This window comes from Typopeltis vanoorti, chromosome 11 (assembly GCF_054136105.1).
Source record: "Typopeltis vanoorti isolate ZY-2024b chromosome 11, IOZ_Tvanoo_1.0, whole genome shotgun sequence".
Taxonomy (NCBI): domain Eukaryota; kingdom Metazoa; phylum Arthropoda; class Arachnida; order Uropygi; family Thelyphonidae; genus Typopeltis; species Typopeltis vanoorti.
The window spans coordinates 6,298,493-6,326,486 of NC_143559.1; the positions used below are offsets into that span (position 1 = coordinate 6,298,493).

Genomic DNA, 27,994 nt, shown 5'->3' on the forward strand with positions numbered 1-27,994 from the left:
TCACAGAGGATATGAAATAAGCAGTGACCACTTCCTTGTTAAAATAAAATTAAGATTACCACCTAAATGGCTACAAGTAACAAGAACAGAAAGAAAAATTGAAACATTTGTTTATAAAACTAGACTATTGAATGACACAAATGTACAATGGCTATATGAACAAAGAATTAACCAGTATCTAGATAAAATAAAACAAAATGAAGAAATAGAAATAGAATGGCTTAATATAAAAACGATACTAAATGCAGCAGCAAATGAAAGCTTAGGAAAGACCAAAAAATTCAATAAAAGAAAAAAACTGAAGATCTGGGATGATACAATCAAAGAAATAATCAAAAAGAAAAAAGAAGCCTATCACAAATGGTTAAGCAGTAAAAGATTAGAAGATGAAATAGAATATAAAAGAATAAGAGCCATAGCTAAAAGTCAGAAAAAGACAGAGAATCATGGAATAAATTTGTTTCTAATTTAGAACATGATTTATATAAAATAAGACCCAATGTATATAAGATTTTGAAACACCTAAATGCAGACACCAAAGAAAACATAAAATTAAACACTGAATTGAAATTAGAAGAATTTCTAAATTACTACACACTGTGGACAGACAAATATTTTAAAAAAGACAACTGGCAAACAATTAACGAAAATGAAAAGGAAATAACTGAAGAAGAATTAGAAATCAGCCTGAAAGAAACAAGAAACGGAAAATCACCTGGAGAAGATAAGCTAGGTTCAGAACTATATAAATACGCAGGAACAAGATTCAAAGGAAGACTCTTATTATTTTTAAATAAAATTTACCCAACTGGTATTCCCCCCAATAGAATGGAAAAAAGCAATTGTGATTCCTATCTTTAAGAAAGGTAATAGAGATTACCCTAAAAACTATAGAGGTATCAGTATACTAAATTCATGTTACAAAATATACAGCAGAATCTTAAATAACAAACTAATGAAATATTCCGAAAACTTTATTCTAGAGGTACAAAATGGATTTAGAAAAGGACGATCATGTATAGACCCAGCCTTCTGCCTAAAATTAATAACAGAGAAAAGAAGAGAATATAATTTAGAAACACATATTTCATTTATTGACTTTGAAAAAGCATTTGACAAAGTTAATAGAAACATATTATTTAACATATTAAAAGAAAGACAAATACCAAATAATATCCTAAAAGCTGTCACAAGTATATATGAAAATAATCAAATACAAATAAGATTAAATCATGAGCTATCATATACAAGAGAGATAAACCAAGGGGTCCGACAGGGATGTCCCTTCTCAGCAACTCTTTTTAATATCTACTTAAATGAAATAATAATAAAATGGAGTAAAAATTTACATCAAGGAATTAAACTTTCACCTACAGTTAACTTAAACACTCTCCTCTTTGCAGACGACCAAATAATAATTACAAATTCTGGAGATAACTTACAGAAAGCTATTTTAAATCTAAATGAGATATCCAAAGACTATGGTATGATAATATCAACAGAAAAATCAAAAACTATGGCCTTTAAAGGACAAGATCCAACAAGAACTAAAATAGTATTAGATAACAAGATCTTAGAACAGGTGAATTCATTTAACTACCTAGGATGTATGATCACTTATGAAAATGAAAAAGATATAAACATAAAAATTGCAAAATATGTAAAAATAACAGGAGTAATTAACTCTATATTTAAACCAAACCTAGTTCAAAAACAAACCAGGCTAAAAGTATACAATACATTAGCCCTACCGGTCTTAATGTATGGAAGCGAAATCTGGACAATAAAACAAAAAGACAAACAAAGATTAACAACAGCAGAAATGAAGTTTATGAGAAAAACTGCAAAGTATACCCTATTTGATCACAAAAGAAACGAAGATATTATGAAAGAATTAAACCAAGAACCAGTAATTGAAAAAATTAAAAAATATAAACATAGATGGATGGAACACGTTCAAAGAATGAAAACAGAAAGATTACCAAAACAAGCCTTAAAGCCATTAGGAAAAAGAAAACCAGGACGTCCTCTTAAAGGATTCAACGATGACTTCTAAAGCCGGAACAGGCCATACTAGGCCTAAATCCTTGATATGTATGATGATGATGATGATTATTTTTACAGGCTCATTACCCGTTGGTGTCTGATGGCTCCTATCTTCTTTCACCTTTCTTTGTCAGTGCATGCACAGTGTTACAGTTTCTGTATACCAATTCCACACCAGTCCATTATGTCATCTATCCATTCTCTGTATGGTCTACCGCTTCTGTTTACACCATCCATAATACCAAACATGAATGTTTTTATCTCCCAGTCCTCACTCATTCTGTAGATGTGTCCAAATAATTGCTGCTTCCATTTTATAATCTTATGCATTAGATTCTTCTTTGGTTGTATCTTCCAATAGAGCTCTTCATTTGTAATTTTCTGTACCCATCCTATTCTAAGAATCTTCCTGTAACAAGTTATTTCAAATGCCAAAATTCCTTTTCTTTTTCTGAATCCTTATTTATCACCCATGTTTCAGATCCATACAGTGCACCGCTAAAGATGCATGTTTCCAGTGCTCTTAGTTTTGTTTGCAGGCTGATCACTTTAGTTTTCTAGATGTTATCCATGGCTTAGAGCAGGGGTCGCCAAACTTCTTTGGCCGTCAACCCCTTCAAGAGTTTCTTGACTTTTTATTTATCCCCTCTATTTTACTATTACGTAACATAGAGAAGTTTCGTTCATGAAAGAATAACGATTGAATTATAATATGTATATTGATGAATTTTAGAACATTAATGCTCACTTGTATATCGATGTGCAAAAATGAGACTGGGATCGAATACGTGTAATTATAAGTAAATAAGCAACCACGTACGTGTTGTAATCTCGCTCCCGCCGTGCCAGAACCATCGACATCCGTTTATTGGTAAATACATCATTTTGGCCGATTTGATTGGCCTCCATAACTATTTTCAAGACCTTGCTCCATCTTACAGGTCCTATTCATGTCACTGTTCCCACGATTCAAGATGGAGGTAATCCAAGTTAACCGAATTAAATATTACCCATACAATGATGTCTTATATTTTTCTATCGACCCCAAACAATCTTATATCGACTCCTGGAGGTTGATATCGACCACTGGTCTAGCGATTTGTTCTTCCCTTTGAAATCCTGATCTTTATTTCTTTTTTTTATAGTCCAAGTCATATGTCATTTTACTTCTCAAACTTTCGCAAGCATCATCATCTCCAGACTGTTGTTTGCTGGCATAATATGTCTAAAGTATGACAATTTTTGCTTGATGATCATAGTTTCGAGGAAGCAATCTGGCTTTACTCTATCTATCACTGATTTATTAGTTTGCTTTGCAGTCCATGGTATTCTCAGTAAATGTCTCCAAACCTATAATTCAAATGCATCTATTTACCTTCTTTCACTCTTTCTCAGGTCCAACTTTCACATCCATACAGTACCACAGGGAATACTATTGCTTTCATGATTCTGATTTTTGTTGAGTGGCTAATATCTTTATCTTTAAAGATCTTGCTTAAATTTGTCATTGCTTGCTTTCTGAGTAATAATCTTCTTCTAACTTCTTCAGTACTATCTTTATCAATTCGGGATCCTAGGAGAACAAAATTGTTAACTACTTCAATTTTCTATCCATTTACTTCAAAATCATTAAGTTCACACGTTGCCATAACTTTTGTCTTTTTGAGGTTAAGTTTAAGGCCATATTTAACACTTTCTTTTATAACTTTCATAACAAGTTCCTCCAAATCTTCTTTGCATTCTGCTAGCAAGGTTAATATTTATTCCACCAATTTTAATTCCAACTGAAGACTCCTCCATCCCTGCCATTCTTAAAATGTATTTGCTATATAAGTTAAACAGGCACAGAGATAAAATACATCCTCGTCGCACCCCTTTACCTACTGTGAAATACTCAGTTTCTCCAAGATCTGTTCAGAAAGTAGCTTCTTGTTCATAATAAAGATTCCTCAGAAGGATTATTATTATTATTATTACGGGTATCTCCATGGAGTCAGTAGACTCATCGCGGGAGACCCAAACTAGCAAAACAATATCTGTCATATCTCTTCTTGAATTCATTTACAGATGAAGAGCTCACAACAAAGTCAGGCAATGAATTCCACTCATTCACCACCCTCCAGGCAAAAAACCTTGTTCTGACACCTTTGTTAACCACACTCTTCTTTAATTTCCAGAGATGACCTCTTGTTCTTCCATCACTATCACACAGCTGAAACATTTCCCCTGCATCAATCCTATAAAAACCTTTTAGTAATTTGAATGTTTCTATCATATCCCCTCTTCTTCGCCTATCAACCAATCTCTGCAATCCACAAGCTCTCAATCTATCAACGTAGGGAACATTTTTTATATCACTCACCAACTTGGTCACTCTTCTCTGAACCCTCTCCACAGCCTCCTCATCTCCAAGGAATCCAGGTGACCAGACCTGAGCACAGTAATCCAAATGTGGAAGTATCAATGCTTTATAAAGGGGAATAATAACCTCTTTATCTCTGGATGTCAGTGTGTTCCTCAACAACCAAGTAATCCTATGTGCAATCTTGGACACCTTAGCAATGTGTCCTCTGAACTTCATCTCCTTATCTACCAATACCCCTAAGTCCCTAGCCTCATCAATCTCTTGGAGTACCTTTCCATCTATGTAGTACACAGCTGGTAATCTTTTAATCCCAAAATGCAAGACTTTACACTTTTCCACATTGAACTGACATCCATTTTCTTTTGCCCATTTTACCAGCTTATTTAAATCCTCCTGCAAACTTTCAACATCAGCTTGATTTTTTATTGCACTACACAACTTTGCATCATCAGCAAACAACTGAATATCTCCCTTTAAGCTGTTTCCTATATCATTTATATACAAATTAAACAACATTGGCCCAAGCACAGAGCCCTGAGGCACACCACTGGTCACCTGCCTCATTCTGGACTCGGCTCCTCCATACACCACCTTATGGTATCTCTCCCTGAGCCATTCTCCTATCCATATCACCAATTTAATATCCATTCCCATCTGCTCCAATTTGCGTAACAGTGTTCTATGGGGTATCCTGTCAAAAGCCTTAGCAAAATCCAGAAGTACCACTGTGTAGCCAGTTCCTTTGTCCAACTCTGATGTTATTCTATTATGGATAGTTAATAGATTGCTAAGGCAGGATCTACCTTTAACAAAACCATGTTGGCCTCTATAGAGTATCATATCCTGATCCACCCATTCTTGAATTTTGTCTTTAACCAACTTTTCCAATACTTTTACCACTACTCCTGAGATGGTGATTGGTCTGTAATTCAATACTGCAGTTTTAGAGCCACCCTTATGCAAAGGAACCACTTTGCCTAACTTCCACTCCCTAGGGACCATACCAGAGTTCAAACTTAAATTAAATATCCAGGTAAGAGGGGTTGACAATTCATTTGCACATTCACGCAACACCCGAGCTGATATTCCATCTAAGCCTACCGCAGTGTTTGCATTTAAGTTTCGCAATATATTTAATACCTCTGATTCTTTAGCTTCAATTCTCACATTAGGTATTGCTATAGGTATAGAGATATCCTCACTTGGGTGATAGACTTTTGAGAAGTGATCACTCAGTAACTCGACTATTACATCTGATTTTGTCACCTCAATACCATCAGCACCCACTAAGGTTATCCTTCCGAAGTCATTCTTCCTCTTACTTGCCACATAGCGGAAGAACTCTTTGGGATTACCCTTGATCTCTTTGGCTAAGGTCTTCTCATAATCTGATTTAGCTTTTCTTACTATGCTGGTAACCTTCCTAGCTTGAGCCTTGTACTGCTCATGGGTGTCCTGATCGCCCTTCTCCTTCTAAATTCTCCATAACATTTTCTTTTTTTGTAGTTCAAGCTTGATACTACTGCTCATCCATCTAATGCCTGCCTTGTTTGACCTCCTGACCATGGGGACACAATCTGATATTGCTTTCCTCAGATACCCGCTGATTTTATCCCAAGCACTGCTAACATCTTTCCCTTGCAATATGTTCTGCCATGGGATGGCTGCAAGCTCACTCCGAAGCTTGTTATAATTGCCTAACCTGTAGTTTAGTACATACCCCTTCTTAATAGAAAAATCCACAGATTTTGCAACCTCCCAAGTCAATACCACATGATCGCTTTCACCAACTGGAGGTAACGAGGTCACCTTACTTATGCATATAACCTCTGAACCAATAACCAGGTCCAACACTCTCACACCACGTGTCCCTTCAGTTACGTGCTGTTTCAAGTAATTATCTCGTAGCAGATGTATGAACTCCATTTCCTTTTTGCTACGTGATATTTCCTCCTTCCAATTGATATCACCATAATTAAAATCCCCCATAATAATCACTAAGCCTTCACTCATTGCACTAAGTTGCTGATGCATGAATTCAATATCTCCCCCTGTACTCCCTGGCCTATAGCAGCATCCAACTGTATATTTGGTTGCGTTGGTCACTATTTCGCACCAGACTGCCTCAAACGAACTCTCATTCACATGTCTATCATCATGATATACTACTTTCTTTGGCTGCAACACATCAGCTATCATCAACAGTACTCCTCCTCCTGTTCTATCTTCTCTATCCTCCCTGAAAATACTGTACCCATCACATTCAATTCCAGTGACCACATCTTCTGCTGACAGCCAAGTTTCACTAATGCCTACAACTTTTGGTGAGATTTCACTGACTAATGCCAAAAATTCTTCTCTCTTATTTCTAATGCTTCTAGCATTGGTATACAAAAATTGCAGATTCCCTCTAGATCTTGTACCGGCTTTAGAACTGATATATAAGTCACTAACTACTGTAGTCCTATGCCGATTTTTTCCCCCTCTCTTCTGCAATTTATTCTGCCTATAAGGATCAATAAATACACAATCAGTGCTAAAGTTTCTCTCTCTTACACTCAACCTTTTCAATATTAGTTTCCCTGCCCAATAACTTCAACCTGTTCAGAAAACAATAACTTCTTCAATCTCTTATGTCCTTCCATGTTAAGATGCAGTCCATCTCTAGCATACAACTGCCTTTTTCCTTCAAACACACTCCAAACATCAACAAACTCCAGACCTCTTTTTCTGCACATTCTTGCAATCATATCATTCATTATCATTGCTCGTCTACTTAACTCGTAATTGTCAAAACGAGGCAGCACACACATTATTCTCCCATTGACACTTTTCCTCTTCACAATATCTAATAATGTTCTTAAATCTTTTCCTACCCGATTTATACTACCTCTCAGGTCATTCGTACCCACCATAACTATCATCTTGTCTGTTTCATGCCCTCTCTTTATTGCTAAAGCCACTCTTTCTATTGTACCATCAGCGAAGCACTCCTCATGCATACCACTCTCCATACCCTTAATCATAGAATCACCATATATTTTACCACTATTAACTTCATTCAAGTTCACACTCATGGACTCATTCTCTACACTATTCAGCATGACTCTCCCAGCTTCATTACTCAACTCTCTATTACTTACCCCCCCACTCTCACTACATCTCATTTCTTCTTGGCCACTTGTGGTTTTATTATGTTGACTCCCAATCACTCCCATACTATTTATTACTGAATCATTCACCAAAGACTCACCCATATGTAATCCTGTTCTAGTTACTTCAGCTAAAGTAATCTCTATAGTCCTAATTTCTCTGTTTAACACATTAAACTCAGCTTTAACTTCCAGTATCTCCTTACCGATCACTTCCACTTCCTCATGAAGAAGATGAAGGTCATTTTTCATTTTCATAAACTCCCGCCGAAGTTCTTCCGCTACGGTCCCGATGTCAGCTTCCATTCCTAAACGCTCCAGCCTATCCCGACACTTCTCACATACGTCGACATTTTCTTTCTTTTCATTTTGCCAGACCGACCACAGATCCTTCACATTTTTCGGTGCATACATGTAGCAGTTTCCGCAACGCATCCATTGCGAAAAATCTAACGCTGAGCCAGCCTTTCGTGTAGTAGTAGAAGTCCTGCGCGCCGCTGACGTACGTTTCTTGTTGGACGCCATCTTTACACGTTGATATAGTGAAACAAACGGCAGTGAAAACACAATATATACAACACAGTTCTAAACAATAATACCACTGAAGGACACTTGTTTCTAACCGATGCACAATTTTAGCACAATTTGTGACAAAAAGCCACACTATATTTAACTTTAAAAACACGTTTTCTAGACTAGCTTAACTCGACCGCCACATTTACCAAGGACACTAGGATAATGAAATGCTTTGGTACTCCCATTGTTCTTAACACATTCCACAATTTCACATGATCTACAGAGTTAAAAGCCTTACTACAGTCAAGGATACAAGGTGGACATTCTTTTAATATTACTGTGCTCTTTCTATTATCCATCTCACATTATTGATCTGATCTTTTGTTCCTCTGCCTTTTCGAAATCCTGCCTATTCATCTGGCATTTCTCTCTTCATGAATGGTTCCAGTCTTTTCTGAATGATCTTAAGTAAAAACTTTACTTGCATGAGAAATCAGTGTTATAGTTCTGTAATTTTTGCACTCTTTTGCATCGCCTTCTTCAATAAAGGTATATAAACTGATCTTTTCCATTCCCTAGGTGTGTAGTTGTGATCCAAATTCGCTAATATAGAACTTTTAAAATTTTAAGGCTTTGAGCAGCTCAGTAAGTATTCCATCCCCTCCTAGTGCTTTCTTACTGGATAGCTGTTGGAGTGCCTACCTCACTTCATCTCTCTCCAGCAGTACTGCCGCCTGTGTATAATCCTGCTCTTCAAATTTCTCAGTAATTTTGGAGTCCTTTCTGTAAAGGGCTTCTGTATACTCTTCCCATCTTTCTTTGATGTCTGCTGCTTCTGTGAGATATCTTTTGTGATTATTTTTCAATATTGTCACCTTGGCACTAAACTTTCCAAAAAGATCAGGGAACTGATCTTATTGCTGGTTAAATTATTTCCCTTGTCTCTTCTGGTATGTCGTTGAAACTATATTCAAATGGCATACTTCCTGCAAATTTCCTGTGGCCTTCATTTTCCTCCTTTCCTGAGCAATTTTGATGGTATCTTCTGACAGCCATGTAGACTTCTTCTTCTTCTTACGAACTGTTGGAATATTCTTCTTTGAATCTGTTTTAATTATATCTTTAATCTCTTCCCATAGTTCATCTGGTTCTGTTGAGCAAGTTGAATCTGATTGGCATTTGTGTTATTTTCAATTTCCATAATTTCGCATGTATTGAAGCCACTAATAATTTATGGTCTGTTCCACAGTCTGCACCTGGAAAATCTTGACAGCCTGAATTGCACTTCTCCATCTTCTTTGTCCAAGTATATAGTCAATTTGATTTCTGTATTGTCCATCAGGTGATATCCATGTATATAATCTCTGTTTGTGCTGTTTAAAGCAGGTATTAACAACAAACAAAGAATTCTCTGCACAAAACTCAACTAGTCTCTTCCCTGCAGTTTTACAAATACCTACACCAAAATGACCAAAATTTTGCATTCCAATTTCCATAAGCAGTCATAAATCTTGCTTTGGTGTTTCACTTATCACTTCTTGTAATTTGCCATAAAATTCTTCTATGTCTTCTTCTTCTGATGCCTCTGTACTGGGTGCATAAACCTGTATTATGGTCATATTTATTGGATGTCCACTGACTCTTAGAGAAATGATTCTGTCACTCACTGGATTATAGCTTAATACATACAAAGCCATCTTTTTCCTGAGTAAGAAAGATACTTCATTTTTACGACTCGTCTCATATCCTGAGTAATACACCATATAGTCCCCTCACTGAAAATGGCCCATTCCTGTCCATCTAAGTTCACTTATTCCCAATATATCCAGCCTCTTGCACTCCATTTCCATCTTTATTATTTCCAGCTTATCTTGGTTCATATTTCTAACATTCCACGTTCCAATGTTGTGGATTCTTGTGAAACTGGGAGCCTCCCTTTTCCAACCAGCAACATCTGCGACCAAGCTTCCATCCAGGTTTGACCTGGACACATCATAACAACTAGTTCTACTTGTGGAAGCCCTCTGTTTTTCCCCAGTTGCATGCTGGATGCCTTCAGGCCCAGGGGTCTTACCATCCAGCACCAGATCGTACTTTCTCATTTTTGGCATGCTCATAGAATGTGCATTCGTATACACATCTTTTAATATAACTATTAGTTTTCTATCAATTCCATAGGATTCTAGCACTGCTAATGTCACTTTCTGGTCGATACTGTCAAATGCTTTCTAAAAATCAACAAAGCAAGTATATATGTTTTTGTTTTTTCTCCTAGCTTTCTCTGTTATTAACTGCATTGTCAAAATTGTTGAATTGTACTTAACATATATTTCTGAAATCTTGCTTGCTCATCTGCAAGGTATGCTTCCAATTGTGTTCTCAATCTTTCTGTCAGTATCATCATCATCACCTTACCAAGGTGACTTGTCAAAGCAATTGTTCTATAATTTTTACATTTTAGCTTATTTCCTTTCTTGTATAATTAGTGACTAATATTGATCTCACCCACTCCTCTGGCATTTTCCCTTCTTTCCATACCATATTAACATAGTTGATGCATTTCTGTAACTATATTTTTACCACCATATTTAATCATTTCTCCAGTGATGTTATCATTACCAGGCCTCTCATTGTGTTTTAGCTGTCCTATTGCTTTTTCTACCTCTACTCTTAACACTTGGGAGGTTGAGGTCGTAATTTTGTAGCGTAGCACGATGTATATCTGAGAGATACATTCATTACTAGTATGTGCTAAAATGCAAAAAAAATAAAGAACAAACACTGCAAATATAATACTTGATGGTACAAATTAAGTGAATATTGAATCCAACATTATTTCATAGCCGAATATAGAAACTACAAGAGTTTCGTGTCGAAAATATATATAGAAACTAAAAGTTTCGGCAGACACAAGCATAAGTAGTGCGACTTTGGGCAACTCGTTGCAAAGGTGGAACATGCTACAGATGACTTTCCTTAGTATTTTCTATAAATGTAAAGCACATCTCCTAGAGGATATGTATGATAAAAATAAGCCTTTGGCTCTCTATTTCAGTAATACATGATTTTCAGTTACAATCTAGAAATTATTGAAACAAAGAAATATAAAGAAGAAAAATTTTTGTTACAAAATAAGCAAGTATCTGTCAGATCTGCCGCGATCTCAGCAGGTCAAATATCACAAATCTTTGCATAACACGTGTTAAATCAAACTGACAGCAACAAAAGTGTGAAATAGCACTCATAATACACTCACACGCAGCTACTCATGAACTTCAACCTATACAATAGATAGGTTAAAGAATATTCATGTTAACAATTAGCAAGTATCTGTCAGATCAGATCAGATTCGACCTCCCTAGTGTTAAAATGTCCATATTATACTCATTACCTGGTGGTGATATCTGCTTCAATTCTTCAATCAGTTTTCCAATGCTTAAATCTAGATTTTTTTCATATAACTCGCTAAAGTATCTTGTCAACCACTGTACAATTTTATCTTTATTCATCAATACTTTGTCTTTTCATCTTTAATTGTGGTCTGTTTTGGTTGCCACCTTCTATTAATAGTTCTAATCATTTTGTACACCTCCCTAGTTTTATGCTCACCATAGTGCTATTCTATATTATTGCATTCGACTTCTAACCATTTCATTTTATCCATTCTGACTGCTTTTCTCACCTCATTACACTTTCTTCTATATTGCTCATCTATTTGTTCTGATGTATCCCTTCTTATGTTCAACCTTCTCTTCTCCTGTATTAACTTCAGTGTTTCTCGTCTAATTCACTTCTTGATCTTCTCTTTTTCTGGTATGGTTTCTTCAACTGCATCTTCTATCGCCTTCATTACTCCTTTCACTCTTAGATTCAAATCTAGTGCTGCAACATAAATGCTAATGACATGCTAGGAATCTGAGGATGGTGATGGACAGAGATTTGAAATTCAGTGTACATATTGTAACAAGGGTTGGCAAAGCAGCTCAGAGGATTACTTGTATGTTGAACACACTGACAAGTAAAAATAGGGAGGTTATTATCCCTCTTTTTAAGGTATGATTCAGCCACATTGACTACTGTGCACTGATTTGGTCACCTGGTTTCTTGGGGATCAGGAAGTGATGGAGGGGGGAGGGCTTCAGGGATTAGTGATAGTGACTAAGCTGGTGGCAAGTCTGTAGAATGCTCCCTATGAGGAGAGAATGAAGTGTGGTTTGCAAAGTTTAGCGAACTAGAAACCTATAAGTTACTAAAGGGATTCCATAAGATTCGCATAAAAGAAATTTTTCAATACATGAAAAGTAAGGAGAGACCCAGGGATCACACCTGGAAGATGCCTAATAGTGTGGTTATTAAGGGGTGTGCAGATTAAGTTCTTTGCTTGGAGAGTGGTGAATGAGTGCAACAGACTGCCAGAAGTAGTTAGTTCTCCAACAGTGAATAAATCTGAAGAGAGGTATGATAGGTTTTGTGTGAATAATGGATAGTGTGGGTCTCTTGTGATGAGTCTTTTGACTCCATGGAGATACTTGGATAAATAATAATATAAATAGTAATAAGAGTACATGAAAATCAGTAATAAAAAAAAGGATCAAATCCAAAAAAGTGCAAAGATTTCTCTTTGACAGTGAAATGAACAGCTGTGTGGTAAGTAAAATCAAGTCTAGAGAGAAAAGTTTGAGAGAATCTGTTTTATAGATATGCTCAGTCTTTCACAAAGACCACTGCATCAACTGTGGTTGATGGGCTGTTATGCAAGATTTTCTGTATGTGTAACAGTTTACATTCTTGCAACAAGAATTTGGAAGTATAGCTGAAAATTCTATCTGACAAAAGATTCTGGACAACCATACCCACATATATCATCTGGCAAGAGTCTCTGCCTTTTGATCCTGTACTGGAAAAACTTCAGGATATCTTGTAAGCATCACTACTACTAAACTTTTCTAAAAGACCTACAATATCAGCAACTAAATGCTGAAAAGGAGGAACTGATAACTGATTAATCAAAAGGGACCATTACCAACAAAAGATCTCTTATGACAGGATGTGATTTTTTAAGGTCAGTGTCTGACCTTAAAATGAAAGGGTTCCACAAAATGGATCTTGCTATTTAACTTCATTCATATATTCTTCACTCCACTCTTCTACCTTGTTTATACTAGCAGAGAAAACAAGGTTAACATACACATTAGGATTGGCCTCCTCAGGATTCTTGTTTAGGATTTCCATTGGGTATTCTGTTGTGGCAGCTTGAGACAGTCTGCCACAACAATTTGGGTTCCAGGCACATAAGAAATCTTTAGATTAAATTCTTGAACTTCTAACATCCATCTCATAATGCTTTGATTCTTATCTTTAAAGCTGTACAGAAAACATAATGGTTTATGATCAGATCTAACTTGAATATCCTGCTCATACAGTCAAAGCTAATTCTCTTTTTACACGGCTTTTTTTTTACATGATTTCGAAATAACATGGTTTAGAAAACAAAAGCGATTCTATTTTTACACTGTATATTTTGATTTAACACAGTTCAAAAATTTCTGTTTGAATTCAGTTCTGTTAAAAAGGATATTTCTATTATAATTATCATTTCCTAGTATGGTACATACGTACTTGAATTTTGGGGAGCCCCCTCAATGTTTTAAATATCAGGGATTACTCTACGCTACAGAATGTAGACAAATGACAAGTAGAACTTATATAGCAAAATCACAAAAAAGTGTTGGTGGCTTTAAAGCAACTAAGGATCATGTGACTCTATTATTTTGCAGCAATGCTTCAGGAGATCATATATTAAAACCATTACTCGCTAATCGATCCCTAAGACCACAGGCAATGAAAGGTGTGGATTTTAATATGTTACCAGTGCATTGGAAGGCAAATAAAAAAGGTTGGGTTACAAAAGAAATTTTTAATGAATGTTTCCATCAATGTTTTGTTCCAAAAGTTAAACACTGTTTGATGGAAAAAAATCTGGACTTTAAAGTTTTATTGATTATAGACAATGTGCCTGTCCATCCTGTTTTAGAATATCCAAATGTGGAATTTTGTTTTCTGCCACCTAATACAACCACTAGACCAGGGTGTGATCGCTACATTCAAAACTTACTACATAAGAAGAACATTCCAATACATTTTGGATAAACTAGATAAGGATAATTTACTGACAGTTATTGATGTGAGGAAGAAATTTTCCATTTTGGATTGCATCAAACTTGCTAAGTTGGCATTATTAGAATTGAAACCATCAACTTTAAGTGCATGCTGGAAAGCTACTTGTCTAAAATGTGTGAAAAAGAAAAACCTTGTACCTTTAGAAACAACTGAATATTCCAATATCATCAGATTAGCAAATGCAGAACGCTTTCGATGATTTTTTTCTGCAGATATCAAAGAATTGCTGGTTGACAAGGCTGTTAGCGATGACGAAATAATAGAAGCTGTCCTTGAGAATCTTGATGAAAAAGAAAAACGTGATGATGATAATAATGAAGAGATTCTACTCATTGTACGATTAATTAAAGAAAGGCTTCAAACGGCTAGTAAAATTCAAAGTCATTTTCTTACACATGATCCAAATACTAAACGAGCTGAACAGTTTAAATGTGAACTGGTCATGTATGGTGCAATATGAAGAATTATACAAAGATCTAGTCAAAACAGGATTTCAAGGATAAATTACAGAGTATATGATAAAAAAAAAAAAAAAAAAAAAAAAATCAACTTTCAGAATTATCGGAAATTAGTGCTAATTTAGTTCCTTTTACTGAAGAAAACATTTTGCCATTGCAGTATTTACAGGATGGCCAAAGTTTTCAATTCCAGTCTCACACAAAAGAATGCGGCTACTGTCAGAAAGTGAAGGCGAATAAAATTTAACTAATAACCATATGCATGGGTTTATTTAGACTTTTTTAAATTTCTGTTTTATTAGGGACACACTATTTTCCTTAAGAGATGCATATATTATTATTATTATTCAGGCCTCCATGGAGTCAAAAGATTCATCGTGGGAGGTCCTTCCTAAGAATATAAAGTCTGTCAAGACTCATCGAGGGGAGGTCCCCCCCCCCCCCCTAAGAAACACAAAGTCTATCATACCACTCCTTAAACTCATTGACCGTTCTCGCCCTCACCACTCTATCAGGCAATGCATTCCACGGCTCAACTACCCTCCATGCAAAGAAACCACTCCTCACCCTCTTGCTCACAGTTTCCTTTCGTAACTTCCAGGGATGGCCTCTTGTCATCACTCCTTCCCACTGTTCAACCAAGTGAAAGAACTCCCCAGTGTCAACCCTGTAACCACCTCTCAACAGTTTAAAAGTCTCAATCACATCACCTCTCCTTCTTCTATCCACCAAACTCTGCAGTCCACATTCCCTCAGCCGATCCTCATAACCAAAATTGTACAGTCCTGTTGAAACCATCTTTGTCATCCGTCTTTGTACTCTTTCCACAGTTAATTTATCCCCTTCAAATACTGGGGAACAAATCTGAGAACAATAGTCTAAGTGTGGTCTGATCAGAGACTTATACAACGGAATGATAACCCTTTTATCTCTGCGGGTCAGTGTCCTTCTCATAATTGCAGCAATCCTCTGTGTTACCTTAACCACCTTTGCAATATGTCCCCTAAATTTCAGGTTTCTATCAATCATCAACCCCAGATCTCTTGTTCTGCCCTACTTCCTCCAGTATAACTCCTCCCATAGAGTATGCAGCATCCCATCGATGTTTCCCAAACCTCAAGACCTTACATTTTGCTGCATTAAACTGATACCCCCCATTCATTTGCCCATCTATCTAGCTTATTCAAATCCTCTTGCAGGGCTACCACATCTGCACTATTACTAATAATCCTTCCCAGCTTCGCATCATCCGCAAACAACTGAATATCCCCTTGCAATCCACTGGCAATGTCATTGATATAAAGGTTAAACAATATAGGTCCTAGTACTGAGCCCTGTGGGACCCCATTTGTAACCCTCTGCCTCCTTGAAACTGCTCCACCATACACAACTCTCTGATACTATCAGACAGCCAATCCTGAATCCAGTTGACTAATCTGACATCCAGACCCATGTGCTGTAACTTAAATATCAGCTTATCATGTGGCACCCTGTCAAATGCCTTCGCTAAGTCTAAGAAAATTGCAGTATATGCCTTTCCCTCATCTAATGTTCTTGTAACTTTATTATAAAAGGCTTAGCATATTGCTAAAACAAGAGCGCCCTTTCACAAATCCATGTCGACTCTCACAGATAACCTTACTCTCATCTGCCCAATGCTGTATACGTTTCCTCACTACTTTCTCCAAGATCTTAACAACTACTGATGATACACAAACTGGCCTATAATTAGACACGTCCAGTCTGTTACCACCCTTATGGAATGGCACTATCTTACCTTCCTTCCATTCCCTGGGCTTGTTTGTATTGGGTTTTCACATCTGGAACCATTCTTCTATTTTTTCATGCGCACTGTATTCTTATTTTACATAGCTTTCATTTACACGATTTTTTCTAGAACCAATCTACTGTGTAAATGGAGAATTATGTGTATTTCAATTTTCTTAAAGGATAAAGTATGGTTAATGCTGCCTTTTCTATCAGAGAATAATTCTTTTCTAAACCACTTAACTTCCTGTTAATAGCTGTATAAAAGCTGTATGTCACCTATCAAATCCTTTCCAATGTCATTAATGTTTGAATCAGAATGGATGAAGGACTGATCCTTGTGATACACCACTGATTACCTTAAATTTTGTAGACTCACATCCCCTGTATACAACTTTTTGATATCTGTCAGTCAGCCATCTACACTAATCTACACTAATATTTTATAAACTAAACCTATATTTTCCATTTTATGCAACCGTCTTCAATGCTGTATTCTGTCTTAGCAAAACCCAAAAGTATCATTTGGTATTCATTCCCCTTGTCTATTCAATCATAACATTATTATAGAACATGAGCAAGTTGCTAAACATGACCTTCCCTTATAAACCCATGCTGTTCATTGCAAACTAATGATTCTCTGTCAACCCATTTCTGAATGTGAATCCTAACCAACTTTTCCAAAATCTTCACCACCACTCCAGATATACTGATTGGTCAATAGTTGGCTACATCAGCCTTTGCATCACTTGTTCGGAGACTGAAATTATATAGCCTGGCTAAAGAAATAGCCAGTTCAGCTGAACACTCTTTTAGCACCTGTGCTGATATCCCATCAGTCCCTATTGCAGAATTCTTATTCAATTTGGGAACAGGTCTGATACCTCCTTCTCATATACCTGAGTTTCTTCATCCAGTGAAGAGGCAGCAGTGAGCTCAATGTTGCATACATTGGGTTGATAGCTTTTAGCAAAATGGGCACTCACTAGATGAACAACCTCTTCTGCATCTATCACTCTCACACCATCTGCATTCAGTAGAGTTATACTTTCATATTCATTCTTTCTTTTACTTGCAGCATATCGATATAATTCTTTGGGATTATCTTTAGCAAGCAGAACCAGTTTCTTTTTGCACTCAGACAGCTTTCTGTACAAAAGTTATGACTCTTCTGAGAGCCTCCGTAGCTCATTCAGTATAGACAAAGTATTTCCCTTTGGTTGGAAAGACTCTGGTTTTGATTCCTGTCCAAGACGTGAGGAATCTTTATCTATCAGCTAAAGGTAAGTTATCCAGTCTTATACAGAGGTAGGGGGTTTTTTCACCCAGAAACTCTGGCTTTTTGTCCCCCAGAACAGGTAATCCAGCCCAGTGAACAAACCCTCCCACAGTGATTAAAACTGTGCCCCCGCCCTCCAATGCAAGACTCTGCAAAAAGCCAGTTGGGGTTTTCCACAGTCGCATAATAGAGGATCCTGCACCAAGCGGAATAAAAGAGCTATAAAGAGAAAGAAGTTGGGACTCTTCTGACCTGCTGCTTATAATTTTCATAATAACAGACTTATAATTTTCCTAACCTTATGCATACAGTATTCCTTCCACATTATCCTTTACTTACAAATCTCTTGCTTGATAAGATTACATATCCATTTGACTCCTATCCTATTTATTCTTTGAACTCTCAGGACACATTCTGATATTTTCATCATTTAAGTATTCTTTTAAATGCTTTCCATGCATATATATATATATTCAGGGTATGTAGATGCTTAAACATAACTAAAATTTGCAGTATCAATAAATATATATAAGATATAACTGATTTACTCAGCTGAAAGACATATTTTTGAAATAGATTAAACGACTGTAAGTCATGTAATAGTCATTTAATCTATTTCAAAAAAGAAAAAAAATTATATATATATACAGTAAAACCCCGAAGTTACGCAGTAGGTGGGACCAACAAAAAGCGCAGAACTCGAATTCGCATAACTCGGGGTATAATTTTGCATGTAATTTATATATACAAACATACAATTGGGACCAAAGGTTTACAAAAACACCTACATTTTTTAAGAAATATAATCATAATTGTAGTTTTTCATACATAAAAAAAAGAAAGTTATTTCGAGTCGATGGTTTCATAAAATCTAATAGATTTGTCTGGTGGCATAATGTCTTTTTCTTGTCACGCAAAATTTCTTCATAGCAAGCAATGATTTTTTTATTCCTTGCCTTGTGGCTACAATTCGTTCCTCGTTAGAATCTATGTCCTCCAAAATCTGTAAACCTTTCTTTTATGATTGTTCTTACTGTGGATTCCTGTAGATCGAACTTCTTTTGCTATGTTAAAGATACCAAGTAATTTTAAACCTGGTTTTACTCCATTTTTTCAAGTAAGCAAACAGACAAAATGTCCAGTTTGCGCCTGCACTTTATGCAAGACTAGCTGATCCGACAGGTACTGCAAGACCAAAAGCTCACAAATTCTTTTGCTAGCTCACAAATTTTCATTCCGCCTTCAAAATCTTTAATAATGTTGAGTTTTGTTTCCAAAGTCAATTTTTTTCTTTTCTTGCTAGCTGTAGAAGAATCGGACTTGCTTCCTTTGGACGACATTATTATTTTTATGTGATAAAATTTTTATCAAGAACATAACATTAAACAATCGCAAGGTTTGTAGACTATAAAAACTGTGTATGAATGGAGACCGCTTGAAACACGTCAGTGCTTGTTCACAGCATGTGCGACACTGGAGAATGCGGCCGGCGCCTGAAAGATAGGACTAGTGAGGCATGAAGCGGGACTGGAATACGTATATATAAGAAGCCATGTAACTTTGGATTCACCTAAGTCTGGGTAGAGCAAGTCGGGATATGACTGTATATATATATATATATATATAGTTTTAAAATAAATGCAATTTACTGCAAAATTATTAACTGTATTTATTATTATAATACTTATTTATTTATTATTATTATAAAACTTTGATTTAAAACATGAATTCAACTAATTACTTGTTTTTTTTTACTTTATTGCACCTAACTATCATCAATATTTGCCAAAAAATTTGTTTTTGGAATACCAGTATCTGTTTCATAAATTAAAAATACTAGTATTAAAATTTTGACTGGTATCGCTACTATTCACCTTCTTCCTATTATATCTATTTTTTCTATTTTACTATTTTCAGCCAATCACATCAATTTTGCAAGTTCATCCTTGTATTCTTCCAAATCTTCAAACTGCACTCAGCCATCATTCTTGATCTTTGTTTATCCTCTCTCTCTCACACACACACACACATTTGCTCCATTCTCACTGAGGGGGAAAAATGGGTTACCTGAGAGCAGTCTTCACCTTTCATTGTATCATTTTCTAATAGTGACCTGTTTTCAAATTCACAACATTGGAAGTATATTTGAGCTTCTCTTCTTACTTCAGGCCGAGCATTTTTCCAACCTTCATAGGCAAGATCATGTTGCTGTTGCTCATCAAAAGCAAGACATGCACAAGCAACACTGAATTGAATAATAAAGAGCAAAAACAATATAACCATATACTAGAACAAAGGTTAAGAATCAAAATAGATGCAATGAAAACACAGATCAAATATGTAATACAATAGGTAAATAATTAGTTTTATTTTCCCATAAAATTAACAGTATATTGCAATCAATAAAATTTCCTTATCATAAAAACACACTCAATTGTTTTTTCTTCCAATACTTCTTTATTATCAGAAGAATATTTAAACTATATCATGAAGGTGATGCACAAGCAGACAGTCTTAAAATATGTTTTTAAAGCCTTAAATAATTCCAAGCATAAAATGTAGATAATTGAAAACAATCTTCACTGGACAATAAAATTAGTAATTAAATGTCTAAATTGTGACTGCATAAAAATTCCATAAACATGTTTTATCTTGTCTTTTAGTCAATTCTATTACCCTTTGGACCTTTAGAACTGAGAAGGGTTATGGGATATACATGAAGCTCACCACCTCTATTGACCAAACATGGTACTACTTTACTTGATCTACTTCAGGTCTCCAATAAAAAGGTTAATGATCTTAAAAATTACCCATGAAAGACATTTAGTTCTTACTTTTAGGCTTCGTGATACATTATGAGATTTTATGCCAGCTTGGGCATCGCCTGATTAAAGCAAAAGGCCCCTGCTGTTTTAGCCAGGGAACCCAGGGCAACAGTGAAAAATAAGCTACTGGAACAAGTTCCAACTCAACATCTAGAAAAACAAGAAGAACAAATCCAAAGTCAGAAGAACTGAATATAGGAACCATCAATATAAAGAGTATTGGACATAATTGGAAAAAGACAAAAACAGGTGAGATCTTAATCCTTTCTTTTAAGCTTACACGGTGATCCGAATGCATTTTTTGAAAATTATGGAGACAACTACCGTGTTTGAATAAAAACTTTAAAGTTTTTATTCAAGTTTAGTTCAAGGTTATCATCTGGAGCATATAACTATACACAGAAAACAAGATACATTACAATCAAACTGGTTTGTTAAAGATACTGACCAACCGTTACAAAAATAAAAAGATAACACTAATAAGTTAACCAACAGATAACTTATTAGTGTTATCTGTTGGTTGTAGAAATACATTGGGCAAAACAACAAGTATCTATCTATATACATATATTAATATCATGATTATACTTGTACATTCCAGCCAGTTGGTATGGAATGGTTTCTAATACTAGTTGAAGATTGGTTAGAGTCCTCACTTATGTTGGATCGTGTGCCATCCAGATCCTTGGGATTTTTTTGCCATCTTTGTCTTTGATATTTGGGTGGTTTATCAGGATTTCGCAGACTTCCTTAAATTTCCTTTCATACCAGGTTTTTGTGTGGTGTAAAGAGTGGGTGCTTTTCCAGTTGATTTGGTGTAAGGTGTTCAACGCATGGTCTGAGAGGCCTGCTTCACCATAATGGTTATATTTAATGTGTCTAATGTGTTCTTTCTTGCGTATAGGGATTGTCCATCCTGTTTCACCAATGTACGGTAAGTTACAGGTGCAGCAGATGCAAATGGGATGTGCTAATGCAAGGAGAGGATCCTTAGAGGAGTTGAATATGGTTTTAAGTTTAGTGGGTGGTTTAAAGGTGGCATTGAGGTTATAATGTTGTAGGATTCTGTTGATTTTTTCTGATAACCCTTTAAAGTATGGGATGGCTATGGTTTTACTGTAATCTAGATTCGTTTTTGTTGTTGTTTTATGGAGTATTTTATTAATAGTATTTTTGTTATAGCCATTATTTATGAATGTGTTGCCGATGATTTTTAGTTCTTGTTTCAGGGCTTGTTGGTTAGAGTAAATTGTTGTAGCTCTGTTTTTAAGGGTGTTAATGACTCCATATTTTTGTGATAGGTAGTGGTATGAATTAGCATGTATGTATTGGCCAGTGTGTGTCTGTTTTCGGTAGACCGTGAAGGATAGACTGCCGGAAGGAAGACGTGACTAGTGTGTCTAGGAACAGGAGTGGATTTTGATTTTCGATTTCAATGGTAAATTGTATGCATTCGTGTTGTTTGTTCAGGTGGCTAAGGAATATGTTTAGCGCTTGTTACCCGAGCGGCCAGATCGCAAACACATCGTCAACGTATCTAAGCCAGACTGTCGGTCTTAGCGTGGCGGAATCAAGAGCCTTTTGCTCAAAGGTTTCCATGTAAAAGTTAGCGATTGGGGAGGATAGTGGAGAGCCTATGGCTGTACCTTCTTTTTGTAGATAAAATTTGTTTTGCCACACGAAGTAACCGGACCGTAGTACGTGGGCTGTAATGTTGGGCAGAAATTTGTTCTGTAGTAGGAGAATTGTATCATTGATGGGGACATTAGTGAAAAGGGCAGTAATGTCGAAACTAACTAATAAGTCGTCTTTGTCGAGTGTTATGTTTTTTAATTTTGTTTATAAAGTGTGTATTTTTTTATGTAGGAGGGGGAATGATCTACCAACTCCTTGAGAGTGTTGCCGCTAATTTCTTAGCTGAGTGGTAATTGGGACTGTCTATTCCTTCCACAATTGGTCGAAGGGGCACATTTTGTTTGTGTATTTTTGGAATCCCATATATTCTTGGGGGGGGGGGGGGCGTAATAGGGTTTGAGTTTTTTAACCGTGTCTGGTGGTCAAGAAGTGACGGACTTGAGTAGCTGTTTTATCCTTTATCCTTTCTGTTGGGTTATAATTTACTAGCTTATACGTGTCGTTATCAGCTACTAGTTGATTCATCTGTAGTACGTATATTGACCTATCAAGGACGACAGTGGCATTGCCTTTATCCGATTTCGTTATTATTATGTTTTGTTTTGCTTTTAATGACTTAATTTCTGCTAGTTCTGTTTTTGTGAGATTGTTCTGTATGGTTTTCTTAGTGTTCAGGACTTTACTAGTTTCTAAATGTATTTTATCAGCTATATTATTAGGTAGGGACCTGATGCCTCTTTCTATGTGGTAGATAAAATCCAATTTGTTTACCTTTTTAGGTGCTATTGCATAGTTAAGTCCTTTATTCAGTAGCATAAGTTCGCCGCTGTTCAGGATGTGACTTGATAGGTTGATCACATGGTTCTTGCTTCCGGTGGTTGGTCGCTCCTTGTCTCCCTTGATTGTTGTTCATTGTTGGTGTTTATTGGGGGAGGTGGTCTCCCGAATGGATGGATTCCTGTGATTGGTCACCATATTTTGCCATTATTTCGAACTGTGGAATTTCGTCTCGAGTTTTTCTTTATTCTTTTCCAGGGTATATTTAGCTGAATTGTCAGTAATTCTTTCAAGTACTTATAGAATGTCTGGATTAATATAGTTCGATAGTTCAGATTGTAATTTTGAAACAAGATTTTGCGTTATTGCTAGGTTTTGGTGGGCTGTTTGGATCTGTTCTCTGAGCATTGCTTTTTCTGTGCAGAGGGCTTTAGCGGACATAAATTTCTTTTTTAGCCTGATGCAGATAGGAATAAGGTTATTGTCTCTGCATCTCTTTAAAATGGCCAGCCGATTGATCTGGAGGGAAATACGTATCTTCAGCTTACCATAACGATTGCAACGGTTGTGGGTATCATTTCCATGGATGATCTGAATCCTTTCTTTTAAGCTTACACGGTGATCCGAATGCATTTTTTGAAAATTATGGAGACAACTACTACTGTGTTTGAATAAAAACTTTAGTTTAATATATAACTAAAATCTACATTCGACGTTTCAACCTTTATGTCAAGGTCATCATCTGGAGCATATAACTATACACAGAAAACAAGCTAGATTACAATCAAACTGGTTTGTTAAAGACACTGACCAACTACTACAACAATTGTTGGCCTGACCTCTGGTGGGGAAAAAAAAATTATACATCAACGCTCGAGTCCTATTATTAGTGTTATCTGTTGGTTATAGAAATACATTTGGCGTAACAAGTGAGATCTTAATAACTTAATAATGTGAGTAAAAGGTGAGATCTTACTAAGTAATAAGTATCATCATCAAATTCCTGCCATGTATCCTCAAGGGGTGTAGAGGATATGATAGTACTACATGAAAAAAATTACATCATTACTAACTTCCTATCTACAATTTTCCTCCAAATCAGTCTGTTACTTGTCAAGACTCCAACATTATCAGATCTTATATTTCTATCGTCTATGCCACTTTGTACCGTATCAATCCACCTATATCTTGGTCTTCCTCTGGGTCATTTTCCCGCCAACCTGGCAGAGAACACTTGTTTTGCTAATCTTTCTTCGTCCATTCTGTTTAAGTGACCATACCACCTGAGATTAGCTCTGATAACGCATTCCTGGATACTGACAATGTCAAGTTCTTTCCTAATATCTTCGTTTTTAATACGATATTGCCATTGATTCCATCTGTTCACGCCTATAAACTTTCTCAGGACTCTCATATCTGCAGCATCTAGTCTTTGGTCAAGTGTTTTACTTCTGATCCAGCTTTCAGATCCATAAGTTAAAATTGGTTTGAACTATCTTGTATACAGTTAATTTAGTGTTCCGACTAATTTCTCTCTTATTCCATATGAATTTATTCAATTGACTTCCCACCATACCAGCTTTGCTGATTCTGTTATCTATTTCTATATTTAATTTACCACCTTCACTAAAAATCGTGCCTAAGTAGCTGAAATGTTTTACTTGTTCCACCGGTTCTCCATTCACAACACAGTTGACATTTTCAATGATCCTGCCTATTTTCATTGTCTTTGTCTTTTTATTGCTGACCTTCATACCATATCTATTACAACAGTTATTCAATTTAGTCAGAGAATCTTGCAAACTTGTAGCGGATTTATTTAGAAGTATAACATCATCTGCATAAAGCAAAGTGCTGACATTAACATCTCCAATTTTGATATCATGTTTAATACTACTTTCCTTCATAATGTGATCCATATAATTAATGAATAACAGAGGGGATAATGTACATCCTTGTCTCACACCAGATTTAACATTAAACCATCTTCCTGTACTTCCTTCAATTCTAACTGCTGACTAACAACTCAAATAAAGAGTAAGTATTGCTTGATATTGAATAGCTTGGTATTGAATAGCTTCTCTCTTGGCACTTTGTCATATGCCTTTTCCAAATCGACAAAACTTAAATACATATCTTTGTTATATTCCCATGCTTTCTCGACTATTTGTCGTAAAGTGACGATCTGATCCTGACAGCCTCCATTTGGCCTGAATCCAGCTTGTTCTTCACCAAGCTTTTCTTCCACAATTCTTCTCAACCGTTTCTCAAGTATACTTGCATAGATCTTGCCAGGAACACTCAGTAGAGAAATACCTCTGTAATTCTCACATTCAGTTTTCTTTCCCTTTTTATATATGGGTACTATGAGAGCTCTACTCCAATCATCGGGAATTTGTCCCTCTGTCCAGGCTTTCTGAACTATGCAGTGCAGCCACTGTAAGACTCTTATACCACCATACTTCAGTATATTTCCGGTTGAATATCATCTACTCCTGCTGCCTTTCCACATTTCAAGCCTTTGATGGCTTTTTCTACTTCAAGTATGGATATGTATTCCTGACTGCATGCCTGGTCAGTGTTTTTTATCACTGTGCTATCATCACTGCTTGCTTCATTTAGCAGTTTTTCAAAGTAATTACTCCATACTTCAAGGATATATTTTTCTCCTGCTTTCATGTCACATTTATCATCTTGAACTCCTTTTACAGCACTCTATCCTCCATTCCTAAGCTTCAACAACCTCCAGAATATTTTGCCACCTTCTTGATATTTATTTTCTATATTCTTGCCAAAGTCCTCCCATTACTTTTGTTTAGCTAGTTTTACACAGTATTTAACATTCTTGCATTTGTCTCTGTATTCTCTAAGAGCACTAGCTGACTTATTTGCCAGGAACTTTTGATATGCTTTCTTCTTTTCCTTCACTGCCTCTTTAACTTCCTGTGTCCACCATGGAGTTCTAATTATTCTATCCTTGCAGACAACTTCACCACATCCCTCTCTAGCTGAATCAATCATTGCTTTTTTTCAAGGCTTGCCACTGAATCTACAAGGTTTGATTCCTGTTCTCCAACTCTTTCATTTTTTCTTCAATAATCTTTGTGTATTTTAGTCTACAGTTCACATCTGACAGCTGCTCAACTTTTATTCGCTTTAAAACTTTCTTACATGGTATTCTTTTCAATATGAAATTCAATTTTATCCTGCTCAAGACTAAATAGTGATCACTTCCAATTTCAAATCCTCTGTACACTCTGGTGTTCTGCACCAGGGAGAAAACACCACTATCAACAATAACATAGTCAATGAGACTTTTCTTATTCCTTGCCTCTTCTCTCCATGTGAATTTGTGCACATTTTCATGTTGGAACATGGTGTTAGTAATAACCAGTCCATGTTCTGAGTAGAAATCCAACAGATATTTGCCATTATTATTAGCTTTGCTCTTTTCTCCAAATTTTCCCAAAATATTTTTGTATGTCTCACAATCATTTCCTACTCTACTATTTAGATCCCCAACAAGGACCAACTTTTCATTTTTTCATTGTGTGAGTTGCTTTTTCTAAAGCCTCAAAAAATTCCTCCACTTCTACCTTAGTAGAACCTTCTGTGGGACCATAGGCACAAATAAGTCTCATTGTCCAGTTCCCCATTCTCATATTTGCCCACATTACTCTACTTGAGACTGACTGCCATTCAAGAAGATTAGCCTCGTATTTTGTGTTGAATACAATGCCTACTCCTTCTTTTCCTTGATTGTCATTGCCTGAATATAACATTTTGTATTTATTGCTCAGAAAGATCTCACCAGTTTTTATCTTTTTTTGTTTCAGTCACCCCCTATTATGTTGATCTAGTACTTATCTAATTCCTCAGCTAGCTCCATTTCTTTGCCATTCAGGCTTCTTATGTTGATAGTACCGATCTTTAACTCTGGTGATGTTGAGTTGGGGTGTGTTTTCAGATTTGTTCCAGTAGCTGACTTTTCGCTGTTTGCCCTGGTTCCCTGGCAAAAACAACGGGAGCCTTGTTTAACCGGGCGACGCCCCAGCCGGCATGAAATTTTGTCATGTTGTACCATCATTTTTTATTTTGGTTTAACCAATAAGAATACAATTTGGTCGGCTAAATCCCAAATTGCTAGCCCATCCTCGTTCGTTCAATATCCAAGTAGATACCCAACAGGGTGCACCATGAGAAGGTGAGGATTGGACATTAGGTCAGAAGCCCTGGTCGGTTCTCCGCATTCCTTTAAAGGCTATGTGGTGGTCTCCTCTCAGTTATACAGCTTTGACCCTTAAGCACCCCAAGTAATAAGTATAGGATGTTATATTCAGGAAATAATGATCAAAGAAAGGAAGTAGTAGTGATAGCATTCAACACCAATCATGAAGATAAACTTCTTCATTGAAAGGCAGTTTCAAGGAGAGTGATGTGCGCACACTTCAAAATGGAGAAATAGACAATGAAACTTATTTGTGCCTATGGTCCCCCACAAAAGTTTCTTCTAAGGAAGAAGTGAAAAAAATTTTTGAGTCATTAGGACAAGCAACTGACAAAGAAAATGGAAAAAGTGGCCCTTGTTGGAGATCTAAACAGTAGAATAGGAAATGAACTCCACTAGGCATATAGGAATTTTTAGAGAAAATTGGGAGAAAAGGATAAAGCTAATAATAATGGTAAGTATTTGTTGGATTCCTGCACAGGACACAGATATATTCATTATTAACACTATGTTCCAACATAAAGATGTGCACAAGTTCATGTGGAAAGAAGACACAAGAAATAAGAAAAGCTTTATTGACTACAATTATTGTTGATAGTGATATCTTCATGATGGTCAAGATACAAGAGTGTAGAGAGGCTCTGAAATTGGAAATGACCATTTCTTTTTAAAACATTCTTACAAACTGTTCTTTTCATGTGATATCCATTATTATCCTTTTTAGGACTAAGTACAATTACTTAGTTCTAAAAATCATAATAATGGA

General features: G+C 36.1%; 1 protein-coding gene across 4 annotated transcripts in view; it reads right to left on the reverse strand.

Moving 5' to 3' along the window:
* Tsp97E (Tetraspanin 97E) overlaps positions 1-27,994 on the reverse strand; it is a 223,328-nt gene that overhangs the window by 62,074 nt on the left and 133,260 nt on the right. For all 4 annotated transcript variants that reach the window (XM_090400031.1, XM_090400028.1, XM_090400030.1 and 1 more), the window contains exon 4: positions 19,831-20,049. In XM_090400031.1, the coding sequence (XP_090256157.1) occupies positions 19,831-20,049 (219 nt within the window). The remainder of the gene's footprint in view (positions 1-19,830; positions 20,050-27,994) is intronic.